The 12538-nt window shown below is 43.0% G+C and overlaps 1 protein-coding gene across 1 annotated transcript in view; it reads left to right on the forward strand.

Annotated features, from left to right (window-relative positions):
- ATP6V1C2 (ATPase H+ transporting V1 subunit C2) overlaps positions 1–12538 on the forward strand; it is a 91513-nt gene that overhangs the window by 20003 nt on the left and 58972 nt on the right. The window contains exon 3 of the mRNA XM_069728094.1: positions 2423–2490. Coding sequence (XP_069584195.1) covers positions 2423–2490 — 68 coding nt within the window. The remainder of the gene's footprint in view (positions 1–2422; positions 2491–12538) is intronic.

The raw sequence follows: 12538 nt of genomic DNA on the forward strand, positions 1-12538 counted from the left end.
GAAACTGACAATATACCGGAATCTACAGAGGGAGTACAAACTGGCCCCATATCTAGAGAAACTAGAAAACCCCAAAGATCGACAGATCCTGAGCCGGTACAGACTGAGCGCCCACAGCCTACTCATCGAATCCGGGCGGCACCGACAGAACTACAAGCCCCGAGAGAGCAGACCCTGCCAGCAGTGCCCCCAGGAGGCCGTGGAGGATGAGGCCCACTTCCTGCTGAGGTGCCCCAAATACTCCGCAGTGAGGGACACTCACTTCAAGAGACTGTCTGATCTCCTCCCAGACTTCACCTTTAAGGAGTAGGAAGAGAAACTGCCGATAAGGCTACGTTCAGACTAGCGTTGTGCGCCGCTGCGTCGGCGACGCAACGCACGACGCACGCAGAAACGCGGCAAAACGCACGCAAAAACGCTGTGTTTTGCGACGCGTGCGTCGTTTTTTGCCGAAAATCGGACGCATGAAAAATGCAACTTGTTGCGTTTTCTTGGTCCGACGCTTGTGGCAAAAAAGACGCATGCGTCGCACAACGCAACAAACAAAAACGCATACGTCCCCCATGTTAAACATAGGGGCGCATGACGCGTGTGTCGCCGCTGCGTCGCCCGACGCTAACCCGACGCACACTAGCACAACGCTAGTCTGAACGTAGCCTTATACTGGGGGAAGAGGAAAGTGCAGTGGCCGTAGCAGCGGAATATGTCAGTGCCTGCCACAGACTAAGAGAAGCCTGATATGTCATGGACTCCTGTACCCCACCCTGGACATGTTCCTATCCCCCGACTAAAGAACCTGATATGTCATGGACTCCTATACCCCACCATAGACATGTCCCCTATCCTCTAAAAGGAGTCTGATATATCCTGGACCTCTATATGCCTCTCTCTCCCACCCCCGTATTTTTACCATATGCTTTGGCAATGCTAACGTGTACTTAGTCCTGCCAATAAAGCTCATTTGAATTCAATTGATAGATAGATAGATGATAGATTGATAGATGATAGATTGATAGATATGGGATAGATAGATAGATAGATAGATAGATAGATAGATAGATAGATAGATATGAGATAGATAATAGATAGATAGAAAGATAGATATGAGATAGATAGATATATAGATAGATATGGGATAGATAGATAGATAGGTATGAGATAGATAGATTGATAGATAGATAGATAGATAGATAGATAGATAGATAGATAGATAATAGATAGATAAATAGATAGATAGATAGATATGAGATAGATAGATATAGGATAGAGAGATAGATATGAGATAGATAGATAGATTGATAGATAAATAGATAGATACGGTGGTGTAGTGGTTAGCACAGCAGCCTTGCAGCACTGGGGTCCTGGGTTCTAATCCCACTCAGGACAACATCTGCAAAGAGTTTGTATGTTCTCTCCGTGTTTGCGTGGGTTTCCTCCGGGTACTCCGGTTTCCTCCCACATTCCAAAGACATACTGATAGGGAATCTAGATTGTGAGCCCCATCGGGGACAGCGATGATAATGTGTGCAAACTGTAAAGCGCTGCGGAATATGTTAGCGCTATATAAAAATAAAGATTATTATTATTATAGATATAGGATAGATAGATAGATAGATATGAGATAGATAGATAAATATGAGATAGATAGATAATAGATAGATAGATATGAGATAGATAGATAGATAGATAGATAGATAGATAGATAGATAGATAGATATGAGATAGATAATGGATAGATAATAGATAGATAGATAGATAGATAGATAGATAGATAGATAGATAGATAGATAGATAGATAGATAGATATTAGATAGATAGATAGATAGATAGATATGAGATAGATAGATAGATAGATAGATATGAGATAGATATATATGAGATTGATAGATAGATATGGGATAGATAGATAGATAGATAGATAGATAGATAGATAGATAGAAAGATAGATAGATATGAGATAGATAAATATGAGATAGATAGATGATAGATAGATATGGGATAGATAGATATGAGATAGATAGATAGATAGATAGATAGATATGAGATAGATATGAGATAGATAGATAGATATGAGATAGATAGATGATAGATAGATAGATAGATAGATAGATAGATAGATAGATAGATATGAGATAGATATGAGATAGATAGATAGATATGAGATAGATAGATATGAGATAGATAGATAGATAGATAGATAGATAGATAGATAGATATGAGATAGATATGAGATAGATAGATAGATATGAGATAGATAGATAGATAGATAGATAGATAGATAGATATGGGATAGATAGATGATAGATAGATAGATAGATAGATAGATATGGGATAGTTAGATAGATAGATATGAGATAGATATGGGATATATAGATAAAGCATTTTCCTGAGGTAACCTGTCTAACACTTCATGTCTTGTTAGGTGGGGACTCTGGACGCTCTCATTGGACTTTCGGACGATCTGGGGAAACTTGACATCTATGCTGAAAGGTACAACATGAGGTGTTTACTGCACACAGCGTCCGGGGCTGATTGTTTTCACATACACACAGATCTTGACTGAACCCAACTCTCGCTCGATCGGCTCCAGATCTAGATCTCAATTAGGGTGGCTGGGGTCAGCTCCGGGTGTGTCTATGTGAGGCCACAACAATCATGGCTGTCCGAGATGTATTACTATATATCAAGTGATATTCAAGTGATGTGATCCTCGAGTAGACCGAAAAGTAAAAGTACTCTGGTTCTCTGAAGGGGAAGGGGGAATTAAATCGCAATATACATACATATACTGTATATACGAGTATATACTGTATATTGTGGGTTGTACCCTTTTGGTAACAATTTTTTTAGCTAAATGTGTAAATTTCGGGCTAAAAATCATTTTTGCAATTCGGTTACATTAACCTGTTCCCATCCACCAATGGTAAATAAACATCAGCGTTTGCTGGGCTTTGCGCAGCGCCGATAATACTCTATGGTCAGCAGTTTTGCAGAGCTCGAGATCCCCAGAGTCCTACAAGCGGTGGTAGTTCTGACCAGCGACATCATCGGGACCGGATTGGCTCAGGTACCAGTGAAGTTAATCCTTTCCTATCTTCTAGCAATCGTGTCATTGAGACGTTTGTAAGAGGGAGGGGACTACTCTCATCCCTCCAGCACCCATGTGACGTGATCATGGGGAAGCCAAGAGTTGTCATGCCAGAGGTCATATAAAGACCTCCGGGTCTGTCAGCTATGGTAGCCTGTTAGACCGGTCATCTGCCAGTGTAGAACTGACAGGTCTCATGCATTGCAATACATCTGTATTGCAATGTATGAGACTAGTGATCAGAGAAATAAAGGTTGAAGTCCCATAGAGGGACTAACTAAAAAAGTAAAAAAAAATATATATATAAAAAAAAAAACACAAAATAAATTTAAAAAATGAAAAAAAAATTATACCAATAAATGAGTACATTTATGTAAAAATAAAAATGAACCGAAAAGTATATACTATATTTGTTATCGTCAGGACGACCTGATCTATAAAACTGTTAACTGCTTCAGTGAACACCGTAAAAAAATAAATAAAAAACGTGGCAAAAAACTATGATTTTTCGCCGTACTGCCGAACAAAAGTGGAATAAAACGTAATCAAAACGTCGAATTGAAATAAAAATGGTATAGCTGTAAACGTCATCTTGTCCTGCAAAAACAAGCCCCAATACAACTCCATCAGCGGAGAAATACAAAATTTATAGCTCTCAGAATAAAGTGATGCAAAAACAATTATTTTATATAAAATGATATAAATGTGGTATAGCTGTAATCATACTGACGCAAAGGATAAATCTGCCTTATCACTTTTACCACATGTAGAACGGCATTAAAAGAACAAACCCCCCCAAAAATTCCTGAATTGCTGGTCTTTGTTCATTCTGCCTCCTAAAAATCAGAATAGAAAGCGAACAAAAAAAGTTATGTCCCCAAAAATGGTACCAATAAAAACATCACCTCATCCCACAAAAAAAAACACTGACATGACTCTGTCAGCTGAAATATAGAAAACTTATAGCTCTCAAAATATTATGATGCAAAAACATTGTTTTGCAAAAAAATGGTTTTTCTAGTGTGGTATTGCTGTAATCGCACCGACACGAAGAATAAAGTCGCCTAATCACTTATACCGCACCAGGAACAGCATAGAAAATAAATAAAACCAATTCTTCACCTGCTGTTGATTTGTTCATTCTGCCTCCCAAAGATCGCTGTAAGGCTTGACCCATATTTATCCTGCGCTCTGCGCTGAGCGCTTACATCGGGATTTCCATGTAAATCTCTGAAATATGTGATTGAGATGGAACCCCCGGCAGAAGATTCCCTATAATGAGACAGATGGAGACACTGTGAACACTGACCTGTAATCCGGCGTTTTCCGTATTTTGAAGCGTGCATAAAAGCGCGGTCGCCCACAGTTTTCTGCACCTCTGGATAAAAAAGACACTGCTGAACAGAGGCCCAATGGAGTCCAGAGTAACGCTGCTGCCTCATTATAGTAAATAGATCTTTCAGGGGTACTGGTAGTGCAAAGGCTCTGGAAAAGTGCTATGGCTTCTTGCCACCCAAAAGAAATCCAGTGAATTCTGTGCTCCCAAATCTAAATTCCCCCCTCCCTTCTGAGCCAGTGTGCCTAAATCAGATTTAGCATCCACATGTCTGGCATTTCTGTAGTGATAAGAGCCCACCTAATTTAAGGGTGCATGCCTCCAGAAGCACAAGGTGGGCACAATGTACGGGCACTACAATGTACAACAGTAGTTTTCTAACACATATGAGGCATCAGCGTACTCAGGAGAAATTGTACAACAAATTGCATGATGATGTGGATGGTGGACAAGTGTGTGGTGCTATGTAGTGATCACAGATAAAAATTGTCAACTTCAACAAAATATTGTTCTTATTCAAGAGAAAGTGCTTTCTTTTATGGTTACGGATCACGTGATCTACAAAGCTTGGCGATTTTGTTTTAGGTGAAGGCAAACAAAGTTACAGCAAACAGCTAGAGGATCAGTCTATTTCCAATAATCATCACCTTGCATACTCACCACTATAGTAGTGTTATCTGCCCTGGGGGCCTGTTAGTTGTTCTAATAGGGGATGGTTGTGTCTCTCCTTACTGAAACTCAGTTCTGTAGGGCTGTTATGGGTTGGATGTTTCTCTTCATTCTAGGCCTGTAGGGCTGTGAGAGGGTGAATAGGGGATGGACAAGTCTGTCAATTCCTGGATCTTTACGGTTGTGAGGGGATGGTTGTGTCTCTCCTTTATGGGTGTGTAGTACTGTGAGGGGATGGTTGTGTTTCTCCATATGGGGTTTGTAGGGCTGTGAAGGGATGGTTGTGTCTCTCCTTACTGAAACTCAGTTCTGTAGGGCTGTTATGGGTTGGATGTTTCTCTCCAAACTAGGTCTGTAAGGCTCTGAGGGGGTGGACAAGTCTGTCAATTCCTGGATCTTTACGGTTGTGAGGGGATGGTTGTGTCTCTCCATTATGGGTGTGTGGTACTGTGAGGGGATGGTTGTGTCTCTCCATTATGGGTGTGTAGTACTGTGAGGGGATGGTTGTGTTTCTCCATACTGGGTCTGTAAGGCTGTGGGGAGATGGTTCTGTTTATTCGATCCAGGCCAGTAGAGCTGAGAGAGGGTGGATGTGTCTCTTGATACTACATCTGTAGGGCTGTGAGGGGATGGTTATGTCTTTGCATACCAGGGCTGTCATGAGATGAATGTGTCTTTCCTAGGGCTGTGACTGGATGACTTTGTCTATCCATGCCAAGCCTCAACTGCTGTGATGGGCTGGCTGTGTCTCTCCATTTTGGGTCTATAGGACTGTAACAGGATTGATGTGTCTCTTTGTACTGGGTCTGAAGGACTGTGTGGCTTTGGATGTGAATCCCATACCGGGTCTGTAGGGTTGTGTAGGGGGGGTGGAAGTGTCTCTCCATACCGAGTCTTCTCTCCATACTGGGTTTGTAGGGCCTTGATGAGATGGATGTGTCTCTCCATCTGGATCTGTGGGGCTCTCAATCTGGTATTACCTTGCTACTCTTTGAACAGTCTCTCTAATGTCCTGTGTTCCTCTAATACACCTCTCCTGGCTCGGGATGGGTCTTTTGTACCTCTCTGACACTGGCTGCATTGGCCTTACAATACGAGGTACATTCTCTACCGTGCTGCCATCACTGGTGGTAATATGTCTATAGAGTATCAGGTTGTTTGTAAACAGAGCCGAGTAGCCGGCTGAACTCTACTTACCCCGAGCCGTGTGAAACACTTACAAAGAAAGTAGACTCCTCAATATTTCATTAGGAAAATATTCAGCACACCCTTTATGGGAAGTAGGTAACATCAGGTAACGCAGAATCACCCAAGGCCATCTACCACTCCCAGTATAATGGACATTTTCTGGATTTTATGACATGGGCTGCCTCCTGTTAGCTAGACTATGACATCCGAACCTGCATTTAACCCTGAAATGGTCTTTAAATCCATATATTTGTGCATCATTTGTCCAATTTGGTTCAGACAATTTGGACCATAGGTGTAAGCAAAGTTTAATGTAGAAGTTTAAAATGTATTAATTGTTTTAGATAAGGCCTACTAGATGTGCTAGCCGTTACCTTGGGTGGACACGTCAGAGAACTTTCATTAAAGATTGAATTTACAAATTCAACTCATTCTGAAGCAGATCCATATAGCATAAACAATGCGCAATAGGTGTGCTCTTTCCAGAACTCATTCATAAATTAGGCTGCTGTGCATTTTGTAACGCAATTTTTTGGGGAAAAAAACCTAATGTGAACACAGCCTTAAAGGTTTTTTTTTCCATTTTTAAAAAGGTGGACCCCAATTAATCAACAAATACAGATAGTTACTCTCCCTTCATTGGGTCTCTCCCTTCTCATAGTTCTCTTTTTGTGGCTTTGCTATTAAGTTTAGTGTTAGGACTCGCAAGCGTGAGGACCCGTGATGTTGGGTTCCAAGCTTGCATATTTCGCCAAAACATCGACCAATACCTCACATATTTATATATATTTTTTGCACTTTATTTTTCAGTGTGCAGCCAAGTCTAGCACGCGAGGTCTTGTAAACTGGGGTGTACAAATGGGATGCATTTAGATAGTGCTGGGCAGCCCACCTGAACGAATAGTATGGGAGTGACTAATAGGCTATAAACTGGACACTGTGCATTACCTGTATGTGATCAGCGCCCTATACAGGCCTCTTTTGTGCAATAATATACTGAGCAATCACCCCTCCATGGATTAGTAGGCTGTGAGTGGCTGTCTTATTAGTATTTTGCACCTGTGTTGCCACCATCTTTGCTACATGGGTTTGCTGCATCCCGATAGTGCATTTGTTCAGAGACCTGGGCAGGTAAATACTGCTGACGCTTTTCTGCTATATTAATTCTTGAATTTTTGGAGGATTTTTAGTCATCTTTTTGTGGCTTTGCTATTAAATTTATGGATGTATGCATTTATTATATAGAGCTGGATCACAAAAGTTTAAACTCTTAATTGCCTGATGTCCATCATGACAGTAGCATTTAAGAGGTTAGGAATGTTTAAATAACCCTACCACCGCTTCTGAAAATGCAAATAATAAAATCTAAAATACCGTATATACTTAAGTATAAGCCGAGATTTTCAGCCCATTTTTTTTGGCTGAAAGTGCCCCTTTCGGCTTACACTTGAGTCGTTGTCCCAGGGGGTCGGCGGGAGAGGGGGAGCGGCGGCAGTCACATACTCACCTGCTCCTGGCACGGGCCCTGCATCTCCGATGGTCTCCGGCAGCTTGTTCCTGTGTTCAGCGGAATATCGACGCATATTCATTACTTTAATAAGCGGTACATGACCGCAGAACATAGGAAGAAGCTGCCAGCTCCCGGAGACTATATGACAGTGATCAGCTGCCAGGGACCCGGCATAATCTATGGAGCATCTTATGGGGCATAATCTATGGAGCATTTTATGGGGCATAATCTATAGAGCATTTTATGGGGCATAATCTATGGAGCATGTTATGGAGCATAATCTATGGAGCATTTTATGGGGCATAATCTATAGAGCATTTTATGCGGCATAATCTATGGAGCATGTTATGGAGCATAATCTATGGAGCATCTTATGGGGCATAATCTATGGAGCATCTTATGGGGCATAATCTATGGAGCATTTTATGGGGCATAATCTATGGAGCATTTTATGGGACATAATCTATGGAGCATTTTATGGGGCATAATCTATGGAGCATTTTATGGGGCCATCAACCTTTATACAGTATTGTATGGGGCAAAAGTTTCTATGGAGCATCTTATAGGGCCATTATTAACCTTTGTGCAGCACTGTATGGGGCATATTTTAATATGGAGCATCTTATGGAGCCCATCATAAACTTTATGGAACATTATATGGGGCTCCTGATTCAATATGGGTATTCAAAAACACTTAACCTACTGATGTATCAATTAATTTTACTTTTATTGGTATCTATTTTTACTTTTGAAATTTACCGGTAGCTGCTGCATTTCCCACCCTAGGCTTATACTCAAGTCATTAAGTTTTCCCAGTTTTTTGTAGCAAAATTAGGGGTCTCGGCTTATACTCGGGTCGGCTTATACTCGAGTATATACGGTAATTAACATATTTGGAATTTCCGTGTGTAATTGTCCAAACTAATAAAATATAATAATATTTACCCAATGGGGTAAACATTGAGAAAGAGAAATAGAATCAATGGCAGAATTGCTGTTTTTTGGGCACACCACTTCCGATAAGGCCTCATTTGTTTTCACAGACAGAACATGCATCCATTGTAATTTATGGTGCTGTTCACACTAACATTTTTTTTTTTCGGTATCGCAGATGAAAAGGGCCAATGCAAGTCTATGGGTCTATGAAAAACACCTCACATGGACGTCATCAATGTAAAGTCCGTGTGTTGACCGTATTGCAAAGAATAGGAGAAGCTTTGTAATTTATTTATCCATTCATAAAAAAACACTGATGGCTGATTGTAAAAATGGACAAACTCTGACACACTGATCCAAAAACTCCAAGTATTTATGTAGGTGTTCAAACAGGGACGTATGAATGAGGCCTAAAGCACAGTTCAAAGCTGGAGGACAGGGATAGCGCTCATCAGTAAAACGAAAAGTTGTACAATCTTCAAGCAATAATGCAAAAACACATGGGGAAAGTGCACGAGGCACCAAGGCTACAGCCGTTTCGCACTGGTCTGTGCTTCATCTGGCCATTTCTACTTCAGGGATTTGAGCACAACCCAAAAAAAAATGTTTTATTTTGCTCCTATTTGAAGCTAGCCATCCTATAAACATAGTCTACGGTTCATAAGCCTGATTGCAATGTATTGCCGGCTTGGTTGCTATGTGTTGTTCTATTGAATTCCCCCAAAACAATAAAAAAGGTATGATTCTCAAAATATTGGGACTGAAGGCAGTTTTTATAAACAGTAAAGAAAAATAAAATATATATTTAGCCATGGCCAAAAATGTTGGCATCCATGAAATTGTTCCAGAAAATAAGGTATTTCTCCCAGAAACTTATTGCAATTACACGTTTTGTTATACATATGTTTATTTCCTTTGTGTGTATTGGAACAACACAAAAAAAAAGAGAAAAAAGGGGAATCTAGGGCCTCATTAGAAGTAAAATTATTTGGTAAAGGCTGCAAAGTTTTGAGATGTGCTCTTCTGTTTTACTTCTTTTTTGTTGAGGGGGGGCAATTAGAACTTCTGCTATGGGGTCCCATGATTTCTATGTACACACTGCGTGCTTGTGTTGGCTTTTCGTCTGCCGTACTCGAATGGAGACCCTACAACAAGTGAGAATTCCCTGGTAGAGTATTTGAAAACTTCCGCAATGGAGGTCACTACGCTCACTTGGTGGTGCAATTATCAAATATAGATGACATGAAGACTAAAGTAAGAAGAAAGCTTTGCAATCCATTTTGGCTAATACTAAATGCTGGGGGTCTGCTTCATCCTGAAGTACATTAGTATTGTGACCAGGTATTGGAAAGTATGGCCTTTTTTCTGTGATGGGTTTTGGATTTGATGTCTTGTTATAAATGAGATCTCATCTGAGACGTCTTTTTTTTTCAAAGATAAACAAGCCCAACTTTTCCAACCTCCCATCATATGAGAGGCCTTCCATTGCTGGTAATAATCTAGTTGCCGCCTTTGATCTGACTCTAACTTCTGAATATTCTTTTTAAAATGTGGAGCCCAAAACTGGATCCCATATTCTAGATGTGGCCTCACAAGTGATTTCTAAAGAGGTAACAATATGTTGGGATCCCAGGATTTTCTCTCTCTTTTTTTACATCCTAAAATCTTGTTTGCTTTTGCAGCTGCTGCCTGACATTGAGTACTGCTGCTCAACTTATTTGTAGCCAGAATACCCAAGTCCTTCTCCTGTTCTGTAGTCCCGAGTATGCTCCCATTTAATGTACATACAGCAATAGGATTACCCCGTCCATGGTCCAATGCTCTACATTTATCTACATTAAATCTCATTTGCCAAGTGTTTGCCCATTCAGACATTTTATTCAGAACGTTTTTGCAATATTTTAATGTCAAGGTCAAATTTTAGTATCTTACATAGTTTGGTGTCGTCAGCAAAGACTGACACTTTACTCTCAATCCCATCCACTAGGTCAATAATAGAGAGGTTAAAAAGAAACGATCCTAGCACAGATCCCTGCAGTCCACACTGTTTCCAGTACAGATCCCTGTGGTCCCCACTGCTTCCAGTACAGATCCCTGCTGTCCCAATTGCTTCCAGTACAGATCCCTGCGGTCCCCACTGCTTCCAGTACAAATCCCTGCGGTCCCCACTGCTTCCAGTACAAATCCCTGCGGTCCCCACTGCTTCCAGTACAAATCCCTGCGGTCCTCACTGCTTCCAGTACAGATCCCTCCGGTCCTCACTGCTTCCAGTACAGATCCCTGTGGTCCCCACTGCTTCCAGTACAAATCACTGCGGTCCCCACTGCTTCCAGTACAGATCCCTGCAGTCCCCACTGCTTCCAGTACAGATCCCTGCGGTCCCCACTGCTTCCAGTACAAATCCCTGCGGTCCCCACTGCTTCCAGTACAGATCCCTGCGGTCCCCACTGCTTTCAGTACAGATCCCTGCGGTCCCCAATGCTTCCAGTACAGATCCCTGCGGTCCCCACTGCTTCCAGTACAAATCCCTGTGGTCCCCACTGCTTCCAGTACAAATCCCTGCGGTCCCCACTGCTCCCAGTACAGATCCCTGCGGTCCCCACTGCTTCCAGTACAGATCCCTGCGGTCCCCACTGCTTCCAGTACAAATCCCTGCGGTCCCCACTGCTTCCAGTACAAATCCCTGCGGTCCTCACTGCTTCCAGTACAGATCCCTCCGGTCCTCACTGCTTCCAGTACAGATCCCTGTGGTCCCCACTGCTTCCAGTACAAATCCCTGCGGTCCCCACTGCTTCCAGTACAGATCCCTGCAGTCCCCACTGCTTCCAGTACAGATCCCTGCGGTCCCCACTGCTTCCAGTACAGATCCCTGTGGTCCCCACTGCTTCCAGTACAGATCCCTGCGGTCCCCAATGCTTCCAGTACAGATCCCTGCGGTCCCCACTGCTTCCAGTACAAATCCCTGTGGTCCCCACTGCTTCCAGTACAAATCCCTGCGGTCCCCACTGCTTCCAGTACAAATCCCTGCGGTCCCCACTGCTCCCAGTACAGATCCCTGTGGTCCCCACTGCTTCCAGTACAGATCCCTGCGGTCCCCACTGCTTCCAGTACAAATCCCTGTGGTCCCCACTGCTTCCAGTACAATTCCCTGTGGTCCCCACTGCTTCCAGTACAGATCCCTGCGGTCCCCAATGCTTCCAGTACAGATCCCTGCGGTCCCCACTGCTTCCAGTACAAATCCCTGTGGTCCCCACTGCTTCCAGTACAATTCCCTGTGGTCCCCACTGCTTCCAGTACAGATCCCTGCAGTCCCCACTGCTTCCAGTACAGATCCCTGCAGTCCCCACTGCTTCCAGTACAGATCCCTGCGGTCCCCACTGCTTCCAGTACAGATCCCTGCGGTCCCCACTGCTTCCAGTACAGATCCCTGCGGTCCCCACTGCTTCCAGTACAATTCCCTGTGGTCCCCACTGCTTCCAGTACAGATCCCTGCGGTCCCCAATGCTTCCAGTACAGATCCCTGCGGTCCCCACTGCTTCCAGTACAAATCCCTGTGGTCCCCACTGCTTCCAGTACAATTCCCTGTGGTCCCCACTGCTTCCAGTACAGATCCCTGCAGTCCCCACTGCTTCCAGTACAGATCCCTGCAGTCCCCACTGCTTCCAGTACAGATCCCTGCGGTCCCCACTGCTCCCAGTACAGATCCCTGCGGTCCCCACTGCTTCCAGTACAGATCCCTGCGGTCCCCACTGCTTCCAGTACAAATCCCTGTGGTCCCCACTGCTTCCAGTACAATTCCCTGTGGTCCCCA

This window comes from Ranitomeya imitator, chromosome 5 (genome assembly GCF_032444005.1).
Source record: "Ranitomeya imitator isolate aRanImi1 chromosome 5, aRanImi1.pri, whole genome shotgun sequence".
NCBI lineage: Eukaryota > Metazoa > Chordata > Amphibia > Anura > Dendrobatidae > Ranitomeya > Ranitomeya imitator.